The 24,115-nt window shown below is 38.1% G+C and overlaps 1 protein-coding gene across 9 annotated transcripts in view; it reads right to left on the bottom strand.

Annotated features, from left to right (window-relative positions):
• The window catches only part of mast4 (microtubule associated serine/threonine kinase family member 4), a 90,879-nt gene that overhangs the window by 29,596 nt on the left and 37,168 nt on the right, over positions 1-24,115 (bottom strand). For 4 of the 9 annotated variants that reach the window (XM_056744919.1, XM_056744921.1, XM_056744920.1 and 1 more), the window contains one exon: positions 13,160-13,191. In XM_056744919.1, coding sequence (XP_056600897.1) covers positions 13,160-13,191 — 32 coding nt within the window. Of the gene's footprint in view, positions 1-1,893; positions 1,980-5,544; positions 5,626-6,756; positions 7,046-13,159; positions 13,192-24,115 lie in introns of those variants that run through there. The other 5 variants (XM_056744926.1, XM_056744928.1, XM_056744924.1 and 2 more) reach the window with 3 other exon arrangements.

Below are 24,115 nucleotides of genomic sequence, written 5' to 3'. Positions count from 1 at the left end.
ACAAGGTGAACAATATGGACACAGGATGGACAGGATGGTTTTGGGTTCAATTACACATCATAAAAGGAGAACTTAAAGGGACAGGTTGCAACTGAACGGTTTTCCTTTTCACCACTTGTAAACGATGGGTCGGTACATCTGCTAACGTCAGACGCGTGACCTTTCCAACATGATTACATATTACGGGAAGTCGTAAACGTGCGACACGGTTGGGTACAACCTGTCTATTTGTGGTTAAAAAGTAAAAAAGCTCTTAGAAAATGACTAATTGTTTCGCTAGAAAACACCCTAATTCATTGGCTGGTATAGGCATTTAAAACTGCGAAGAAACTGATATTTGGACTTCAAATCAGGTTGCCCCCCATTAAATCCATTATATGGCGGAAAATCTGGAAATGTTTTCCTCCACAACATTGGATTAGTTTCTAAAGAAGAAATAAAGACATGGATGTCTTGGATGACATGAGGCAAAAAATAAACATAACATTTTAATTCTAAAGTGAACTATTCCTTTAAATCCATAATTGTTTACTGCAAATATTTCTATTTGATTATAATTTCAGTACTGGGGTAAAATGGTTTATGATGTCAACATAATGAAATGTTTCCTTTTGCTCGTTTCTATTGAATACAAATATTACACTTAGAAATAAACAACATTATTAAATCCATTGCTTTCACTTTCATATTATATTGGAAACAAATGTAATAAAAGTACAATTTACAAACTCCTCTTATCAGTTTAATGGAACTGTAATGTTTTGCCGTCATGGATTATGAACACCACCAAAAGATTATCTTTCAAATCTTCCATAGCAATATCCATTTATAAAAATATTAAAAAAAACGAATCTACATATATTTTTCCCACTACAATATGTTATTAGGCGATTTAAAACGTATAACATTTTGTTTCTTACTCTCTGTGACCCTTCAAATTAAAACAGCTGATTTTGGCTCAGTCACCAGAGAGAAAACAAGGAAAGGATAGAACAGAAGAACTCTAAGGTTTTAAATAAAGGTCAGTTGTCAGCCATATTATGAAATTTTATGAACCCTTCCAAAAAAATAGGCACATACATGCCCTGTAGTTACCTTTTATATTCAGCATATTATTTTGTCATTCAATTTAAAATGTCAGTAAAACACAAAGTAACCGCCTCTGTAGATCATCGATGTTATCATGATTACAACAGATGAATTCCTCATTACTAAAACTTCAGCCTTAATAAACACAAAATCTCCACCCTGTACTAATAAACACAACAATTTAACAAATGCACAATGCAAGGTTCTGTTCTTCATACACATATCCGTACGTACACTAACCATCTATGCACACTATAAAACAAGATCAACATCAAGCATATACTGCATCTGTGTTCTGATTTGATCATCTAAACAGCTAATTGGGTCATTCGCAGGATTAAAATGTGTGAGCCATGAGAAACACAGCCAAGGAAGCACATGACTGTAGCTAACAAAGATATCATAACTGGTTTGCCCTTTTGGTGAAGGTTTGGTCTTGTCACTTGAGAGGGGAAACTGAAACTGAAATATGATGCAACTTTCTGCATGAGCACTGCATCTGAACACTTCTTCAAATAATAGACACAACCACATCTTAAGAGGACTAACAGAACAATCCATTTTCCTCGCATTGAGCACTCAAATTCAGGAAAACACACTGTAATTACTTCTGTAGGTACCCAACAATCAATACAGTTGCGATTACAATCAAGAGGCACTCCAGTATAACATTCAGAAGGGAAATCAAACACAATGGAAAACATGGCAACTGGCCGACCGTATTGTTCTTCTCTACAAGCTCAAATTACACAATTTCTCATTCCAACTGCCTAAAAAAAATCAAGTCAACTTCAACTTGATTACCTTTTGGAGCGTCGCAATCTTGCTCCACTAATAGAGTGCGGCATGGAAAAGTTGGAGAGTACGGTCCATAGGCTGGATTCGGACATGGTCCCAAAGTCATGCCCACAAAGTGTTCCAAGCTGCCTCAGAAAAGAAGGTGAACAGAAGTGTCTGGCTTCCAAGAGCAGTAGACATCCAGTGCAAGTGTCTTGCCGGTAAGTCCTCCCAATACAACACTCTGCCACAACCGAGGTTTGTCCATGCACATCTGCCGTTCGCTGCAGCATATACAGGCTGTCAGGGGGACGCAGTGTCCTCTGAAGTGTCCTAAATCAAACAGTAAGAAAGCTCTTATGAGCTATTCTCACTATTCAGGTCATACCCGCTTCTCGATCGCTGGGTGCCTTTGGGACTACGACACAGGACCGTCTCCAGTAGGATGGTTTTTTTGTTTTGCTGCCAAAGTCGCACGGCTTTGCTTCTATCCCGTAGACTCATTGAGACTCAAGCATGCACCATATCATGTAACAGGCACCTACCGTATCACATCCTGGGGCGGGGAGGGTAGAGGAAGGGAGGGGGGCGTGAGTCAGAGCAGCACTGCATCATCAGCAGACGACGCAGTGAATGCAATCAAGGCTCTCCCCATCTGGCCCCGCTCCAGCATCCGTCAGGCTGTTTGAAGTGGAAATGCAGAGCTTTTTTCCCCAAGCTTTTCAATCACATGCAAGTCCAGCGAGCTGCCGCCAAGCACCCTCTCTCTTCCATTTAATTCTTCTCCATCTGACCCACCATACGAAGAAATCCTCTCTTTTCCACTTCAGCACCTTTGATGTCCTCCCGCTTTGCTCTTCAATCTGCTCCTTTGGCAAGCAGAACCACAGAGGGGCACAACCTCTCAGACTCATGACAGATGAAGTCGGAGGGGTGGAATGGGGCCGCTGGGTTTAGACAATTAACCGCTGAATGCGAGGGGGCCACTAGCCACTAAGGTGTGAGGTGAAGGAAGCCAATACAAAGACCTTGTTGGTGGAGAGACATGCTGGGAGATGTCCGAGATGAACCCATTGACAACCAAGTCTAATCAGATCTTATCATTTTCGTGATGACCCTAGTCATGCATGGAGTGGACAAAGTCTAGATTCACAGCTCATGACTACTTATCTATTCCTGAAGGAATAGTGACCTCAGTGTTGTACCTGAACGCGTTCATTGAACGATAGTTCATGAACGCGTTCATATTTTGGGCGAACGTGAACTGAACGTGCTGTATTACTGCCTGATGAACGTTACTGTGAACTCGTTCATTCTGGTGTATGTGAACGCATGCTCTCTCAGGTTAACTTCGTTCAATAGGGTGCCAGATTTCTATAGAGCCTTCCAGGCGAAATCCCAGCTAAAACACACCGTAAACGGGTCTTAATATGTAGCGGAAAAACACCCAATCTGGCAACACCAGCAAACCAGTGTCGCACCGCCGTCCGCCGCATGCGTGACGCGTCATCAAAACAAAAAAAAGGCATGGAGGCGACAGCAGCATGTTTGCAAGGAGTATGATCATTCAAAATAATTTTATGACAAGGTCGGTGAGAATGGGAGAAATCTCACTTTTCTGTTCAAACTTTGCCCGCCGGCTTTCAAAAAGAAAATCCGCACTTCAGTTACATGTGGACAATGGAAATTTAATAAAATTGAAAAACGTTTGCACCTTAATGATTACTGTCCTGTTTTAATAATTCCTCATTAAAAAAGACAATCAAGCAGCACGTTTTTCCTCATGTTTTTGAGAGTGTACTGTAGGGTTGAAAGCTGCAGCTGCTACTAGTGTGGAGTGATGGACAGCAACAAAGCATTAAAGCAACAATGGGGAAATGCTGTCCCCTCAATGATAATGTAAACCCTGGTTGGATAAGGATTCAAAATTGGATATGAAGATGAAATCTGACGCATAGCTTCATTTTAAAACTGATAAAATAATTGCTGTCTGTGATTCTACTGTATATGGGCTGTGGCAATAATTTTGAAAAATAATAGCTCGCATCAACATAGGGAAAAAAAGAACTATGAACTAGATCATATTTGGAACTTAGTGAACTTAGTTCACTATTTTGAAGTTTGAACTATGAACTGAACTAGTTCATTTTAAAATTTGTGAACTGAACTTTGAACTAGTTCATGTAGAACGTGAACTTTCCCAACACTGAGTGACCTATCGAAACCATTCTAATCCATGGATGGTCAGTCTGAGCTCTATATGTGGATGTACTGGTTTTGGTGCTCTCATTTAGAGAAAATGCCGGCAGTTGTCTGATGAAGCTGGGTGGGATGTATGACAGGTTTGAACAAGGCAATTCCTTGCCGTCCTGTCTGAAAGTCATAAATCATCAACAAAGTTGTTGCTTTGAGTAAGGTAGACTATGACAAGGAAGTGGATCAGACATGGAACTGAATAGTTAAACTTCAAGCCAAGAAAAAGTCAAACCAGCCAAAATTCTCTTAAAGCTTGCATGTCTGAACAATTAAACAATATACCGTGCATTACACAGTGAAACGAAACACCGTTCACCCAGGGCCATGGTGCTATACATAAGACAAACCCACAGACTACATAAAGTGCACATGTGCAAATCTGTGCAAGTACAACATTTAGTACAAAAGAAAAACGTGACAATATATATCACAGGACAAAGTATTCATCATCGGAGTGCAAACAAGTATTGAAAAATTGTCCATGTAATCCCACTAATTTACTTGTAAATGTTCCATGAGGATATTGAAATCAACGAGTTGTTGACCCTCTTAAAAGTTCCAGAGTTACTGAAACCCGATTATTTGTGTGTAAACACTGACTAATAAAACTAGTCCAAACAGCTCAATGAACCAATTCATCGGTACAAAAGACAAGTTTTATGAACAAAGGCAGATTTGCTGTGCCATGGGGCTGAATTAAGTCATTGAATAGAGGATTCTAGAACAAGTCACAAAGAATAGCAAAGTTTTAATAAAAAAAAGCAAAGCTGGCAACTAAAGGAAGCTTCTACAAGACCTGATACATATGAGCAAAACACGTTTACATTCAATAAGTGTAGATTCTCATATACATATTTTATATTTATACTGTTTATTTTCAGTTTTTTTTTATTCCTATATTGATATGCAATTGCAAAATAATTAATTCATGATTCCTTAAGAAAGAGCAGACGCATAATTAGAACTATTCGAAAAGTCTTCCTCTCTCAGAAATTAACAGGATGTGCCCTATGTCTTTGCGATACAAGTAATCACTGCCACAGTGCCTCATTCCTAGCTTTCAAATGACCTAATTTCTTGCAGAAATTGTGCACAGCTCTTTCCACCAAAATGTTCAATGGCCAGAGCAGCAAATCCTATTTATCACATAAAAGAGACTCGAAAATGACAGACTCGCCAAAACAGGGGAAGGGGGTGTTACATTATATAAGCATACAAAACAAACCCTACCCCCCATTTTTACAAGCTAAAATCCTACTCAAAGGCTTTGATCTACAGATAAAACTCAGAAAATGCATATATTGTGAAACTGTATCGTTTTGTTCACTAAACCCCCTATCCTTTTTCAATGGTGGAACTTGGAGCCATGAATAACACGATAAGCCACAAAACAAAATGGCTATGGATGAAGCACGCTCTTACCTCCAAAAATGAAATGCGTGCAGCGGGCTGCATGGGCTGCAAGGGCTTGTGGGAGTTGGGCTCAAGCTTCGAGGAGTGAGGCTGGAAGTCAAATTGAGTTTTGTGAATGTCATCAGGATCAGATGGACAAAAAGTGGAATTTTCAGAATGCAGATTTTGAAGATCAGAGCTGACATGTATGCAAAAGACATACACGTGTGTGCATGCATTAACCACAGTGCAGCATCAATGCATGGCCTTAGAAGGATATTCTGGTAAGGGGCTTGCGTTGTGACAACACAAAAAACAAAACATTTAATGTGGTATTCAATTCAAGACAAGCATAACCGACATGAAATGGTCTGATCCAGATATTACACGTGTTAATAATATACCCTGGCTAGCCATATGCACACATTTATTTGCATCTTAAAATATATCTTAGAACCCAAATCTAAATGCAAAATGATTCCAACGCAGGCCGTGTGTTTATCAAGAGTAACCATGATACGACCAATGATCCAATGAAACTGCTGAGCTGACATGTCAATGAGACACGCATGTATCAGTATCCTTAGCAACACCAGGGGTGATGCAACACCTGATTGCAGACGCAGACATGCATCACATGCGACCTCTGTAAACAAAAACAAAGGCGTCTTGTCTTCTCAAAACATTGTGAGCCAAACAAAAATGTAGAGAGATTAATTGTTTATGTCGCTGCATCAAAGGCTCAGCTGCAGTCGGCACAGTCTGGTGACGTAGTTGACCTGCTAACAGGTTGCATACAAACAGGCCTTCTGAGAGGGCAATTCAAGCACTTGACTCAATAATTCACGATGGTCTTAATCCACAAAATCGCTATAAAGCGATGTTTGTCAGTGTAGCCCAAGAACAGAGGCAGGTTGTCCACCTGCGCACATTCTATAGAACACTGCATTGCTCTAGCAGCTGCGCCCAAACATAAGCCTGTTCTTTCACAAGATCACAGCAAAGCCGCTATAAAAGAACTCCTTAAACATAACAAGCCAGCAAAGACTAGCAGGATCTAGAACAAGGTAGAAAACCTATATTTACCCTTCAGCACATGCTGCAAACGCTGCTACTGTGGTAATGCTGCACTGCTCGGCTCAAATGTGCCCATCACTGCTACAGCGACAGACACACTGCAGATAAACAGTCTGGAGTCATCACAGCCACAGGGAAGACAAGAGAGAAGCAAAGAATACTCACTCCAGTGTCAGTCCTGGAATCCTCAGCCTCTCGCGCTGGGCTTTCATGATCGCACGCTTTCACTCTATTGTGTACATGATATATTCACGCTGCTCGCCTGCACGCACCCCCATGCGCTGACAAAGAGCCAGATCCAGGTTCTGGTGCAGAGAAACGGGCTGAAAGGTGCTCACAGGGGAGTAGATGATTGTGGGGACCCTGTGCTTTCGGTCGCTAGACTTCCACCTCGGGCTGTCAGATGTGATCATCAACTGCCTGTGGAGGGCAAGGAGGCTGGGCAAAATCCTGTTTCCCCTCCCCTGCCGCTCTAGCACGACACTAAACACAGACCTTCACGCCCCTCCTCCACCACTGAAGGAGCCTTACGTCAGCACAGCATCGATAAGAGTCTACAGGCTGCACTTGCTCACTGCAGCAAGGCTGTTGACCATCATTCAACTTGGTGTTTTTACATAGTTTCTCCAAGCACTGCAGCATGACCAAATATTATTCTGCAGATAAGATGTAGAAACGTGTGGAAGAAATCTTAAAAGACAAAAAAGAAACTAAGAATCTTAATGAAACTTGTGTTATTTAATATGTTGATGTTACTTGATCTTTCCATTAAAGTAAATAGGGACTGAGGGGCACTGAGGTTTAGAGGTGCCCCTCTACTTAACTCTACTTTTAATGAAAATTCTGTCAACATTAACTCACCTTCTTGTCACCATCTGTATGCATTTCTTTCTTCTGCAGAACACAGAAGTAGATACTTTGAAGAATGTTGTTAACCGGCACCCATTCACTTGGTTTTGTGTCCAGACAATAAAAGTGAATGGGTGTCCGCATGTTCGGTTATCAATTTTCTTCTAAATATATTATTTTGTGTTCTGCAGAAGAAAGAAAGTCATATAGGTTTGAAATCACAAGAGGGTGAGTAAATGAAGACTGGATTTTCATTTTTGGGTGAACTATTCCTTTAACATATTTTGTGCACCACAAAAGCACAAAGTCATGGCAATGTGAAGCAACGGGGTGGATCAAAGGATTTACATTAAGAGAAAATATAATTGGAGTTAGCTCAAAGACAGAACACACTTGCTATCCCATAGCCATGCTTCAGCCACCATAAACAATGCCCTAGAATTTAACCAGCATATCTTACATATGCAAATACCACTGACGTTTTATTTATTTAATAAAATTCTTAGCTGATATTGTCATGGCTCAAAGAGATTCCTTAAAATATTATTATAATACACTAGAAATTCTGCCCTGGTCTGTGCCAGGCTTTAAACCTCAATTTTACTGAGGACAAAGGAGCATGGAGACTGCCATATTATAACTTTAAGGTTTAAAATGCAATTTAACCACAGTTCCTCTAAAGAGCTGCCAATGAACTTGTGAAGCTGAAGAAACATCCGACCTGAAACCACTTATGTCTCCTGCTTAGCAACACCAGTATGTGCCAAACCGAACAAGACACTGTACACAAAATCCTGGCAAATGTCCAAAACGGTTAAGAAAACTTGTTAAATTTGGAGTAAAGAGAATATTTAGTAGAAAAGTGCAAATAAAATAGGTCAATTGGCAACATAGTTTGTAGCTATTGCAAGATCATGTTAAACTATTCAAAATACACAACACAAAAATCTGGAAAATATGAAGGAACAATGGTTCAGCCAAAGTATAGCCAAATGCATGACAGCTTTAAAACAATTAGAGGATCATTCATAAATCTGAGTTCTAGCTTCATTACCAAATAACACCACACAAGTTACTTTTGTCATATTGTATGAGTACTAAAACCTCACTTGCTCTCTCATGGATGCATACAAAATCGAACTGAATTTGCAAGTGTACTTTGACAATATTGGGAGTAATGTAAAGCCAGCCACAGTAAGGCCAGCACTCATGACGTTTTTTTATTATAAGTAGTGTATTTGTAATTTTTACGAAATATGAGCTAACAACAGGGTAATGATAAAAAAGTACAAAGTGGGCTGTATTTCAGAACAAGCACAAACTGCTGATCACCCAGAACGCTCCCAAATCGTGCGGGTGTTGAAAAGAAACTACATAAAAATACAGATTTCCAGCTGCATTTTTAATTACTAGACGAACCATCTGTGATGACGTCACTAGACGTGAGAAACCTGGCAAGTCTCAAATTTCCAAGTAAACGCTGATTTCTGCAAAGCCAGTTTATTTATATGCATGTAAACACATGAAAACATGTTTCTTTTATAAGCTGATTTTTGATAGATATCTGTTTATTTTTTGCATATAAACGCTTTCAGTGAGTGAACATCGCAACAAAAGCCCAACAGGAGCAGAAAGCAGATGGGAACTGGGGCATAAGGACAAAACCCAGTTAAACACCTACTTCGGCTCTGAAAAACTAGGCCAAACTCTATTGCGCTTATGTTTAGAAACTTGAGAAAAACTTGGAACAAAGATGTTAGATTTATCTAAAGAATGACAGTATATTATCATTCTGAGAGATTTTAACAGATTTTGAACTAAAATGTTAGTGTGCATGTTACTGTGTACTTAAGTCTGTATGTATACTTGTTTTTATACATTGTGGGGTGTCCCCACAATGATAGTTAAAGTCTCGCACACTTACATTGTGGGGACCGATGGCCAGTCCACACAATTCAAATGGATTAATAAAGATAATAAATTATGTTTATTTGAAAATGTTACAATGCAGAAAGTAGTCTGTGATGGTTAGGTTGTGTGTGTGTGTGTGTGTGTGGAAATGAAGCAATCAGTTGAGGCCACTAGGACTGCTCCATTGGGATTTAAGAGGTCACGCCTCACATATTAGCTTCTATTTGCATTCATTAATTGCATTAACCCTTTCTTTCCCACAGTGCCATCATACATGTCATCAGCACATGCACTTTAAGAATTTCACCAAAGAGGTTCTTCAATATTTTATTTTACCCCAAGGTCCACGAAAAATGCAACTCATGACTTCTCGCCAAAATGTAATTTCACCAAATTATCTTTTCCTGCTATCTAATATTAAATGGAACATATACTGCTATCCTACCTTTACAATTACAATTTATTTTTTGGAGTTGTATATTTTGCCATTTCGTTTACAGTCACATATAAAAAAACAAGCTTCTGTATACGCGGTTGACTCATGTCTCATTAACATTCACTAAACACATCAGGAGCTACATACATAACCTGAACATCCACATCCACCCCTGCACTCCAACTCATGGTTGATCATGTGACCAATGCATTGACTCGCTCTCAGAAACAAACAGACAACCGTAACAGCACATTCATCACGTCCCTGCGTTGCCGTCACAACGGACAGCCCATAAATCACACCCGCAAAAGGCCAATAAAACTCAATGATATGTTTTTCTTCTAAAAAACTGCTTCTTCTGCTTCTGACAGGTTTTGACAACTTGAAAATCTATCATATACATCCAACAGAGAGAGCGTAAGGCTACAATGAGCACATACTGTCAGATGAGAGTTGCGTTCCTAATGAATTGCTTTCTCATAGAAAAACAAGCTTGGAAAAGATATGTCCACATAGGATGCAAGTGCTGTGGAGTGGGAAGGAATGCAAAACGTGTGACAAACCGAAAACAGGTCAAATCATTCTGCTTGAAGTGTGCTTGACATATCTGCTGTAAAATTGTGGTAAACAAAACCATTCAAATGTGGTGTTAATGTGTAAATCTGATACCGCTCTGCATGTTCTGCGAACACAAAAGAAGATATTTTGAAGAAAGTTGGGAACCGAACGGCACTGGCCCCCATTCACTAAACACACAAAATCCAATTCAAGTAAATGGGTGCCAGTAACAAAATTCTTAAAAATATCTTCTTTTGTGTTCTGCGGAAGAAAGTCATACAGGTTTGTAATGACAAAAGGGTGAGTAGATGATGACAGAATTTTTTTATTTTTGGGTGAACTATCACTTTAATGTGACTCTTTAAATTGCATTTCTGTAGTCTATCAGCCGGCCCTAAAAACACGTTCACACCAGTTAAGGCTTGTTTATAGCGAACAGGTGTGGGAGCCCGCAGGAGTCACATGGTGTGATGTGAAAGCAGGGCCGACGCTACATATAGGCAGAGCAGGCAGTTGCCTCAGACTTGGAGGTGGGGCCTCCATAACTGTAACGTGTTCGACGCACATAACATCAAACTACTGCACTGCAGCAAGTAATACGCAGCAGTCTGCAGTAGACTGTCTACTTGAGTCTGGGCACCGCGCACCTGTCCTCACATGCAGCTCGAATAGCGCAACGCATGTAAATGCATATCTGTTAGTCTTTGGCATTGTTTGTCATTACAAAAGATTATTTGTACACGTTTTAAAAATGCTTGCCCATTTAAACTTTCCATTGATTTCTCACTCGAAGTGCGCACACAGCGCAAGACTACAAAGCAATTTCTCCATCTTGTCTTTTTGCGTCTCTTATATACTGTGAAATGCAAGGTTATATCAGAAACAAACGAAAACAGTCCGTTGTGTCTTAAATGAAAGAAAACCGTCAGATCTATATCACAGCTATGCATCGTGTCCCTGTCCCTATAAACTTGTCCTGATCCTTATCCATATACACTTGTCCACCAGCCAAGACAGCCAGCAAAAAAAGTCCAGTTGTCCATTCTCTGAATGTATAAAGAGAATAAACACTTTTCTGCAGCTGATTTTAAGTCATCAAAAGCCATCTTAAATATATACAGTAGACTAAACTCATCCAAAAAAGAGTGGAAAAGTAATGTGTTACTTACAGTACTTTTTTACGAGTGCCCTAAAATGTTGTTTAGAGAAATTTCTAATTAAAACAGATTTTTTTAATAACATCATTAACTTGTTAAAATACTTTATTTATTTAAAAAGGTGGAGGGGATGGGGGTGCTGTCAGGGGCCTGCAAAATACATTTTGCCAAGGGCCTCCCAATGTTTAGAACCGGCCCCTGGGTTAAAGTCTTTGGGCTCTCCAGCTTTGTGTAAATCTATCTGTGTGTTTACAGACACCAGAGAGATTGCTGAATGAAACATGAAACGGAGAGGGAGCACACAGGGTGAGGGTCCCGGGTGATCACTTTTCTGTGTTTACATTTCAAAGAACACAAAATGTGAGGAAAGGTTGACAGACAACATAATCACACAAGATAACTTTTAAATGTTGTTTTCATAAGCAGCAAGACTAGTGCTTCTGTTTTTCTGAACACGAAACTCCGGTCTGTGTGAACTTGCTGCTGATATGAACGAATTGACCTACTTTGTGGAAGTGAACTGCTCTGTGAACTATGACTTGGCGCGTGCGTGCATTCTCGGTCATTTAACAGACAAGCATGACTGATGTCCTAAAAGAAGAGAAACAAATGCAGGTCTTATTTCTCCTAATCTCTGCAGTAATTGTTTGGGCAAGCAGCCTGCATTCTCTGCATCTTTAGCAGTACATTTGTGGTACACAGACGCAGATGCTGTTCTGTGCTTAGATTTCAGATATAAACCCAAGATGCGTTGACATCACTTGTATGTGATTTTTGAGAGAAAGATTTCAGGCGGTCGCTTCTATGGAAGACTTTGACAAGTTCTTCTCATTATTAGACACACTGTATGTTCCAAAATCACTGTATTCCTCAGTGAAATCCATTTTTCTTTTTTACTATAGTAGTGGAAGATGTCCCAGAACTGAAAATTGTATACAGGTTTGAGTAACTGATGACAGAATTGTCATTTTTGGGTTAACTATCCCTTCAATGCTGACGTTTCAATAATAAAATCTCTTGTTGTTAGCTTGTGTTGTCAGGTTTTATTAGCTGATTTTCTATAGGTTAGAGTCAAATTTACAGGTAGCATTCTTGTACATAGAAATCCAGTAAATTATGAAGTATCAGGTATTACACCAAGCCAACTGATTGACTTTGAGCACTAAAATATTATAACCATTTGCAATCCACTGGAAAAATGCGAGAAATTCAAATGCGTGCAGATCTTTTAATGTGCATGTGCAAGGGCTGTGTAATATTTGTTTACTCCTCAAATTCTAAAGAGAACCACGACTTAGGAGGTAATTGAGAATGTTATTAACTTCTGCTTCAAAATGGGCTAACTAGGTACTCTTTTGTATTTAAAATCTTCAAAGAATAAGAATATAAACAGCGAAAAATAAATAAATAAATCATATCAGCCCAGTTGACACTTTCTAATGAGGACAAGATGTTTGTTCTTCTTATAATCCTAAAGCTACCAACCAAGGCTGTGTGAATCTCCTGCACTCAAGATAAACTTCAGTCTGAGTTAAAAACATTAAATGAAATTTGGCAGACCTAAGTACAGTCCGTAGTTGATGATATTTTTTCTGATGGTGTGGGTTTACGTGTAAGCTCTATTGTGTGACTAGACATTTAAAGTAAGTTTACTTACAAACTTCCTCTTCTGGGAAGGCTGAGCTCCTTCTGTAAGAGAACACAAAAACATATATTTAGCTTATAATTATATGACACAACACATTACAAGTCTTTTCATGTTAAGAATTCAGTTGATGTAAATGACCAAGTGAATTTGAATGATCAACTCTCAATTCATAGCAATGTGTGTCTTAAGCACTTTTAAAACTGCCAACCTTATGGTGGAACCAAGTGCATTTTGGGGCAGGATCACTGTTTGTCCACACAATGGAAGCAATTGGGAATAAGGGGCTATAATGCATGATGCTGTGTATGTTTCAGAAACCACACACCTCACTTTTAAACATTATTGTTTACAAAAATTGTCACGAAGGACTCTGAATTGTCAGCATGATGTTTCATTTGAAAATAAATGGGTGGGCACGTAAATCACCCTCAATTAGAAATGCTAACACATGGACATCTCTCCATAATGCTTATATCACACGCATTACGCATCCTCGGCGCCTATTAATAACAGACATCTTTGCCTAGTCATTCATCGTCACTGCATGCCAACAGGTGACCTATATTTCAACGGCAACCCCAGGTGCAAATGGTGACCCAGTTTCACAGCTCTGCAGATGAATCTTTTCAGTCTTAAAGTCACCATGAATTTTTCAGCTTCCATTCATAAAGCCCTCAAGCATCTGTGACTATATGGGTATGTGATTGTTTTTGGAGCAATACAGTATAATTTTGGTAACCCTATTCAAGGGCCCATTAACGGATAATTATTAACATATAATACTTTAAGATTATAAACACATTATAGACTTATGAGAATATGCAGTGACCAATAGACACCAGCAGAGGGCATATCATCCATTTAAAGAATGTCATTTGAGACCTTTTATTCTATTGAGAAAATACAGCTTGAGTTCAACTGGTCTAAAGAATGAGAGGAACTAATAAAGATTTCAGTTGTTCAAAAAGAACAAATGATGCTTCAAGTAGCCTTTAATATTTATGAAAGAGAGAAAGACAAAAAAGAAAAAAAGTTAAGCAAATAGTTATAGTCCGTTCAGAGCAGTTTATAAAGGAAACTATATTAACTAGTAGACAAACCATTTACTTTATTGTTTTCATTACTAACTGTAACAACGTATGTATCCTATATTGAAAAGCAAGTTCCATGCGTTAAAGTCATGTGAGATCGGCTTCACATGATGGCCAACAAAATACCTCAGCTACGGTAAAATCTCCGTGCTGAATTGCCTCCCATGGCTTATTGTTTCATCTCCACACCATCTGGCTATTATAGTTGTAACTGTTTGAATGTTTCAGCTCTCTCCACTGAGCTAAGCGTAATTGTGTGCCACCCACCTGCTGATTCCCATAAATCAAGTGAAGAAAATCCCATTCCTGCACAGGCTCAGGGTGAAGCAGATTACTTAATAAAGTGACAATCACAATACCAAAAACTCAGACATATTCTGTTAGTTAGATTGCAAGAAAATAATCGTTTTAGTATAATAGATACAACGTTTTTAAATACAAAACAAAAAAACTGAATTAAAGACCTCTTTAGAAGACGTAAACAATACTGGTCCAGAAGAACAAAATAGCCAACAGAACATTTGAGAATCAAAAAAAAACTTTTTTTTTTATAGGTAATCATCTACATATTTAGTAGTACATTTTCAAAATATTCTCCTCACACAATTTTTTTACGATTTTCCAAGTGTTAAGCTTAAGACGCATGAATATATGATGTCCTGTCCATTTATGATGTACAGTTAAAGTCCAAAATGTGATGACATTTCTATCAGCATCCAGATCTGAACTCCTGATACAGTGATGTGGTTTCAAGCTCCTCCGCTTCTGCAGCACCCTGAGATACTGAAGCCTCACGCTATTCAAAAATAATGAATGAAAGCAGCGCTTGAGCTGCTGGGGCGCACAGCGGGGAACAGCAGTGAAATTGTGCGACGTTGGCAGGGTTTACCATGAATTCAGCACTGGGCAGGCTCACCCACGGCTGAACATGAATATATGCATTAAGCTACTTTTCACCAGGAGCGCCTGTACTGGAACGGTTGCAGTATTTCCATCACATTTTAATGGAATGCCAAAGAAACTTGGGCAGAAGGGGCCTTGTTAGAGGGAGTTAAAGAGGGTCAAACTATAATGCTGTAAGGATTTATAAAAGATCCATAAGACTGCATTTTGTTTTATCAAGAACGTTTTTTTGTTAAATAGTGCAGCTGAAGTATCACATTTGGGTATGTCAAATAGCAGAGCAGAAAGTGGAAACAAAACAACAAAAAGACGTGGCCTAATGGTTAGAGGGTTGGACTCGTGACCAGAAGGTTGCCGGTTCAATCCTCAGGTCAGGCGGGTAACGATTGAGGTGCCCTTGAGCAAGGCACCTAACCCCTACTTGCTCCCCGGGCGCTGCAGCGATAGCTGCCCACTGCTCTGGGTGTATGTGTGTTCACCACTTGCTGTGCGTGTGTTCACTACTCTCTGGATGGGTTAAAAGCAGAGGTATATCTCGGATATGGGTCACCATAACTGACAAATTAGTCACTTTCACTTTTTTTTTTTTTCACTTTCACTTCACAAGATTTACATTTATTTAACAAAGCAAATCTATTGAAATTATTGGCTGTATGATTCAGAGAAAGACTGCTGCTTACAATATCGTGTATTAGACAGTGTATGCATTAATCTCTGTAATTTCTGTAAATCATTCAGGTACAAATGTCTAAAATGCTGTACAAATTTGCCACAAATTTTATTCCCATTTGGAATTTTCCCTGAGTAACTCATCCGTGTGAGTCTCACAGAGACCGGTCATTCCATCTCACTTATCCACCTCAGTGAATGATGGAACACATTAACATTGTGCCGTGATCGGCCCCTCCCTGCTGAGAGAAAGGTAAGACACCGTGAAGAGGTGAATGTCATAGGGACAGGAAACTTGTTATCTTCGGCCACAGAAGTGTCCGAGGTCTGATTAGTTTCAGAATCAGGCGCTTCACACAAAGACAGGCTCCAATCTGATTGGTGGGCTGAGGAAACACACAGGGTGTGTATTCTTTTTGTTAATGCTTAACTGAATATTTTATTGTGTATATCAAATTGTGATATTGCAGGCCTTTAAATTAAGTCACGTAATCAAACGACTACTCGACAACAAGAATATTTGTCGTCAATTTTTTATGGTCATGCATGCAACACAGATCACACAGTAAAACCCGATTCACATTTCGCATCTAAAACAGAGCGGAAAACGTATGCCACGCCTATTTCTCTCTCCCAATTACCAGCGGTAACCGCACGGCACTCCGAAAAGCTGAACTGTTCCATCTCAATGCGTACAGACGTGCCTAGAGAAATGTACATTTAAAATAATAAATATTCACGTGGAAAAGACGCAAATGTGAACAAACAACAAAAGAAGAAATCAACGTGATTTTGTAGCTCCAATGAGGATTCTTCTGTATTCATGTTTTTAGCAGTAAAGACTGTAAAGTGTTTGAGATCTTAATTTTATTATCTTTATATTTCCTACCTGTTAGAAAGGTAGGAAGGGCAAACTTAATCTAATGGGTTTGATTAGTAGAAAAAAGATATACATTTAATAAATACATCAGTTGAAAAAAGCCAACAATATTAGAATGTTGGCTTTCATTCATATAATGATGCTGTTAAAGAAATGTGTTGTTTCTATATTAATTTGGGGATAAAATGTATAATTATTAAATGTAAAATATATTAAAAACATAAAAACTGCGTGTGACTAGTTTGTTAATTTTTTTAATCGATTGGCAGCACTAAAATAAATATGTTAAACAAAATAAATAGTGTATGTTTAATTTCACTATTCGTGTGTGATTAATCGCAGTTAATCGCACGAAGAGGACGAGATTAATCGGGGTAAAGAAATGAATCTATTGACAGCCCTAGTGTGAATGCATATACAGCGGGGAAAATAAGTATTTGTCACATATTTTATTTATTATGACTGAACTTGTATACTTAAATGTTCTGATTTCTTTGTTTGAATTCAATATTTGGCTTGATGGCTACATCTGGTGGAAATTTTGTGTCAATCGCCCACTTAGAAATCCCCTTACTGATAAAAATGCTGATGTGTCAAAGACTTATTTTCCCCGCTGTATATGTACACGTACATATGTACAAGTTAGAGATTTATAGTTTTAAGTATACATTACCTAGCTCCCAGCACATAAAGGATCAGATACAGTACTGCAGGATTTTTTAAAATGCTTTTGTTACCTTTATCTGCAGCTTTCGAATGCAGATTTGGACCATTCAGTCTTTTATCTCTGAATAAAATTAAATCTGAGATGAGCAATACAAGGTCATAGTTCTTCAAACATAATGTACCAGGTATTGACAGACAGTCAAATTCAAACCATCGCTGGGCTTTTGAAGATGTCCACTTGAATAAATTCAATGTTAAATCTTTTGCCCCAATTGAAATGTACCTTATCTTCAATAATAGCAGACCAGTAACACTACAAAACATCTCACACAACACACTCACTACTGTCCTAAACATTTCGGCCATTTTGCATCTCTTGACCACAACATGGGACTTCCCGTGTACCAACTACAACATCAAAGCTACACTGATACTGTTTTAAATACCTTAGAATGGTAGTGAATAAATAATTCTCTTTGAATTTGAACCAATTCTGCACCATCTCAAGATCAAAAGTGTGTCAGCCCCTGGAATATAAAATGCTGACTTGTAAGTTGGAACGGGCTTCCCCTCAGATTCAACACTGTGTTTCATTAGAAACTAAAAAAAGACAGAGTGAAAGCAGAAGGTTGAACAAATCAACCTTTTCCCCCCTAGGATAGTGTTGCTGAGCCGCTGGTCAAGAGGAGCAATGTTTACATTAAGATGTCTGATAAGATGAGCGCTTTTAACTGCACAGACAAAGCAAACTGGGTGACTCATTCTATACGGCAAGGGTAATCTGCAACATTTCTTGGTTTAAAGCTTACGGTTTTTCCCAAATGTCTATTCTATTCTATAGAACAAAAGCTGATGGTGATTTACATCTGGATGGTGGATTTTCAATACTGATAATCACCTTTACCAAAATGCTAAGACTGAAAGCTGGACATTTTTACACAAGGAACATTATATCAATCATGGTTATAATTTGAATGGAAAAAAGGTGTGACAGAGTTTTTGACGTGAACATTTGGGCTTGATTGCATCTTCATTTTTTGGAGGAAGAATAATAGGAATGCTAATTTCATTATTTTGTCTAAATCAGTGGTTCTCAACATTTTTAGAGTACTGGACCCCATAATATCTCAAACGATCCTCATGGACCCCCAAATCCACGCGCTCACACCCCATCCCATTTTCTTTCCCCAGCACAACAACATATTTCCACTAAATTAGTAAAATAAAAATCTTGGATAAATCAATATATGTAAGCCTAACTTACAATTATACGTGACCATTTAATAGTTTTCACTTGGATATCAATTACACAATTATCACATAACGCCGGCAAAACATTCTATTTCATTCTCTCCAACAGTATAGACACACTTTACTGCAGTTTACTCTTTTGACATTCATTTGTCAACAAGGACTTATAACTGTAACTGATCAGTAATGGTTGGTCTAAGTAACCATATGTAATGTTAAATATGTGTAGAAAATGATTAAAAACAATAAAACAATAACAAATTCACTAACATGATATAGAGGCTATCAATTGTTCCATGAAAATAAAATATGTTTTAAACTTCTATCGGGAGTGGACTTTGAACTCTGATGGGCGAGACCTTTAGTGGCGTAACTTTGTTTTGAAAAGTGGTGGGGACAAAAATTATTAATGTGGTGTGAAAATCCATTTCTTTTCTTATTTCCTTTGGTGCTGCTAGTGGCGCATAGAAGGTGCTAAAAATTGCTTATACACAACCAAGCTACAAAAAAATCAATGGAGTACTGTCATTTTTAAACCTGTAATATTAAATAAGACTTTGCATTCAGGTGGAGAGTGTATTCGATAGAAACATCAGGTCTGTGGTCAGTGTTAAGGTTGCAGGTGCCCGAGTTGTGCTACGGAGGTCAATCCAGCTAATAATGCGGTCATGACACTCAGAGATCACACAAGGCCACAGAACTGTGTTTTCATTATTGGTAAAGGTCAGCTGATATGACAGACAGCAAGAATGTGGCTTCACTCTCTCGACATCATATCTGTTACATTTCCAATTTTTTCCCTCCTTTGAGCAAACTTCTTATGAAAATAATTGAAGGTAGAAAAGAGACAAATGTTTTTAAGTGTCTATAAGGCTATGGAGTACAGTTTAATAACCAGCAGCAGATATAAGCGCATACACAAGCAAGAAAACAAGAGGGTGTGAAAGTGACAACTACGCCTAGAGCTGGAGTCTTTTCATTAATGTTTCAGTGGCCTGCGTTTAGAAAGTCGATCTTCACAATTCAGCTCTGCCTTCCACTTCTGAACTGCTTATCGACGTTGTAAGTTACAGCAACACTCAAGGTTTTACTGTTCAGAAAGAAAGTGATCAAAATAAAATCAAATCTGTAAAACTGTAATTGATTTCCTATAGCTGCGAGAATAACGTTCAAGACACTTAAACCTCTTTCAAACACACAGCGATTCTGGAAGAACAGATATCCAACATTGCGTGAAACTCCCAATGCTAGAGATTTCCTGTATCCTGTACACATCCCGGACTGTCCCGTAAGGACTAAAATAAAATCCCAAAGTGATGTGTAATGCACACGTTTCTGGGAACAATGGAGGTGTTTGCTTTATTTCTGAATGACATGCAAAGCGGTCAGACCTCAATTCTCTACATCACTCCAGTTGAAGCTTTTTTATGTTGTATTGGTATAAAACCAATAAAAACAAGTCCTGCACCATTTATGTCTTACAATTTCCCTGCAATTTCCCCACTGTTTAAATGGATGCATTTTCCTTTGAAATCTCTCAAAGAAGTGTAACTTTACCTTCTGTAACCTTTTTTAGCCAATTTGGGATGCTCCTGCAGTCTACAGTAAGTAGCACATTTGAAGAAGTGTGTATTTACTGGCCAAGAAATGGACTCCCACTGCTAGATTAACACAGCATCAACCAAGCAGATAGGCGGCATACGGCACAGCGCATACAAATTTGTTTTAGATGTGCTGATAACTTCCAGAGGAGTTGAACACACGTTGTGCTGGACTGGTGGGCTTTTGATGTTGGCATGAATACAGTAGGGAACTCAAACTACACCTTGCATCAGAACAAACATACTGTTGTTGCAACATTCACATTTTTGTTGGATTAGCACTGGTCACATTTTTGAACTGAACATTACAATGGAGCTCTCAAGCAGATTAATAACTATACAATAACTATATTTTGTGCATCTAGAATTGTAGTTATCCCAAATAGTAGTTTTCGTGTGTTTAATTTGCAGTTAGAAATTAGACTAATTTAACATCAAACAGCACTTCATTTAAGATTTCTGTCACTGATCATAAAAAGAATCATCTCACCCCAAAATCATGATGGTTAATCGAATTTTGCATGGTTGGGCTTGATGGGATACTGCTCAAATGAACATGTAAATGTTTGTAATGTGACAATTCTTTAGCATGACATGGAAAACTATGCTTTAAAAAAAAAAAATAAGAAAGGCTTTACGTGGCTATTTAACCACCAAATATTGACATCTGACCTTTCAGTTGGGTAAATTTTTTACAATTCTTAGTTTATATTTATAGTTTATAGCTATAATCTCTACACATTAAGATGAAAATTTGTTATAGTTTGCAACTAATTTATAGAAGTCTAGCTGTTAATGGTTTTTCTCCATTTAATGATAAAAAATATCTGTACAGTAGCTTAACTGGTGTAGCATCTCCAAAGTCATGGGTTCAATTCCCAGGAATGGACTTTCTCATAAATGCATAAATGCAAAGTGCTTTGTACAAAAGCATCCATCAAATACATAAGTGTAAATGTAGCTGCAGGACTACTGCGTGTATTGAACATCAACACCTACCGATGCTCTAATCTTTTAAAATAAATGCAATACAGTAAAACAAAGTTAATCAATTTTATAGGGATGCATGTTAACTTTGGCATCTCTTCGGTGTTCTCCATAGTTCATGATGATAGATGCATAACAGCACTGTGTACTGTTCAGTGCGTGAAAAATTAACACCTAGACATGTAATGAATGCAGTGCATTATTGCCCTTAGTGTGGAAAATGAGAATTGACTGATGTGTCCATATAGGCACAAACATCTCTCATTAGACATTATCAATCATGCTTATTGAATTCTGATCTATCGTCATACATCATGCGCAGTGTCACTTTCAGCTTCAGGGAAAGCGTCTGTAAGATTAGATTACTCACTGTACACATTCATCATTTATAAAAGCCACAAAACAACAAACATGAAATACATTTAACCCAGGATCTTAACTGATTTTGAATAAATGCTTTTTAATTGCTCTGCATTGGAGATTGACATTCAGAAAAGACCACAAATACTCATGTATACATTAAGATTGCCAAACAATTACCTCCAAGAAAAAGGCAATTACATGTGCAAATCTCATTAAAAGCGAAACCCTATGTTATTCATAAGGCCAATGTGAAGTGAGTGCAACTAAACAAATGCAGAAAGAGGCGACCCCATGAGAGTTATGAGTGCACACATTCTCTGCAACTGTAATTACAAAGCTAATACAACACCACTACTGACTATTCATTCTAATTACCTGCCAGTATCTTCTGCCCATTTCAATATGTTCTGCTGACAACAATATCCCCTATAGAACAAGCCAGGCCTACAGGATATGGCCTGGAAGATCCATGTTTATTTGCAAGACAATATTTTTTGCTCTCTTTGGAATGCATTACTGAACCTAATGCCGTAAAAAGAGGTACGTCCTGCAGGTAATAAGCAAATATTGTGATCGCAAATTAAAGATGTTTTTATATGCATGTTGATCTGAGACCGTAACTGCTACTCAAAAAAGTCTGTTCACTCCAAGAATTATAACTATAAATATAAAGGTTCTTCTTAATTTAAGAGAAAAAGTCCACATTGTATATATAATGATAACAATATAACTTTCAGTGTTGCATAAATATGCATCAATTTTCCATTCCAATTTACATTTAAATCCATTCTGCCCCAAGCCCACATCAAATAAAACAAAAGCCAACCAACAGAAAAAATAAACACATGAGTGCATACTTAAAGGTGATGCGTGTAATATTTAGGAGGATCCACTGACGGAAATGCTATATTGTATACATAATGTCTTCAGGGGTGTATAAAGATCTTACATAATGAAGCACTTCTTTTTCTTACCGTAAATACGTTCTCTCTTTCTGCAAAAAAGCGAAAACATGACTTCTTTTTCCAGTGAGGGTCCCCGTAGTGCTTCGAAAGGTTGGTTGCAATTTGCAAACACACTGCTAGATGCAGCTAAAATGTCCACATTGCTCCTTTAAAGGGAGATTGACAAATTTTTTTTATTCAGCCTGACTAAGGTTGATATTCCAAGAGATGTTTGAGTAGTGTTGTGTTTATACAATGGAAGTCAATGGGGGCCAGTGTTGTTTGGTTGCCAGTGTTGATAAATTATAAAATAATTTTTGGGTGAACTGTTGCTAAAAATGAATGCATTGTTTAAACTGTGTTTTGCTTAATGAAATATTTACTACAAATATTTGCTTTTGGTATAAATAGTCTTTTAGGTTTAAACTTCCACATCGTTTTTTTCAATATCAAGCTTCCAAACTCAATTAACGGTGACACGGTCTGTTCGCTGCAGGTCCCTTAATTTTATCTACATTAATCAGCAAATTGACATAACCTCTCACCAACATCAGCCTGTCTAAATTTAGCCATGTAACACTCACTTTCTGTGCTGTACTGCAAATCAACACATTAACTCAACGAGTTCAGGAAGTTCCCTCACATCACAAAAAAAACCTTCCAGTCAACACGTACTATCTTGGATGTATAAGACTGTAGCCCAGGGCTATACAGAGAGTGTAAAATAGCACATTGTCATGCATTTGACTGACAAATGGAAAAGTGTCCAATAAAAATCATACAGCAGAACTGTGAATCTTGTCCTCAGGCAAACCATCTTTTTCTGCAGTCAGCTACGCTGATGCCCAAAGAGATCACAAAGTGTCCCTTTACTCGACTACACAAAGAAGAGGTTACAAGAGTCTCTTAGAAGGTAATAAAGTAGCCTACACAGAGAACAATTAAATTAACAGGCGATGAGAACACTTCACTTAGACCTGACAACCCAAAAAGCAATTATGTCCAACGTCATGTCAGGGATAGTTCATCCAAAAACTATTGAGCTTCATATACGGTAGTGCTGTTTGGTTACCAACATTCTTCAAAATATCTTCTTTTGTGTTCCTCAGAAAAAAGAAAGTCATATTGGTTTGAAGTTGCACAAGGGTGAGTAAATGATGATTTATTTTATTTCAGGGAGAATTATCCCTTTAAGATTGCTAATGTCTAGAGTAGGGTTGCACGGTGCACCGGTGCTACAGTAGCATCGCGATGCTTAAGCTTCAAAATACCCGCAATGCCTCTATTTTTGAAACGGTAGTATTGTAGTACCTTAGTTAATGTTGCATATGAGCATTTATGTTCATTTGAACACTTGCATCTAGCTTTTTGTGGTGTTGATCTCCTAAATGAATGTGTGTTTTGAATGACTCGGATGAGTTAAATGATTTAAAGTGGTATTTGAAAAAGTTGGTTAAATGACTCACTAACTCGGTGGAAATTGATGCCACCTACTGGCCGTCTTAGTTCTGCGTTTAAAATAAACCTAATATTTCCCTATATATATTAATATATACTGCTTTATCAATGATTTTTTTTGTCCCACATTTGAATTAGTTCCCACGTGAAAA

This window comes from Triplophysa dalaica, chromosome 4 (assembly GCF_015846415.1).
Source record: "Triplophysa dalaica isolate WHDGS20190420 chromosome 4, ASM1584641v1, whole genome shotgun sequence".
In the NCBI taxonomy this organism is placed as follows: Eukaryota; Metazoa; Chordata; class Actinopteri; order Cypriniformes; family Nemacheilidae; genus Triplophysa; species Triplophysa dalaica.
Note: the sequence above shows the minus strand (reverse complement) of the source record. Positions and strands in the feature narration are given on the sequence as shown.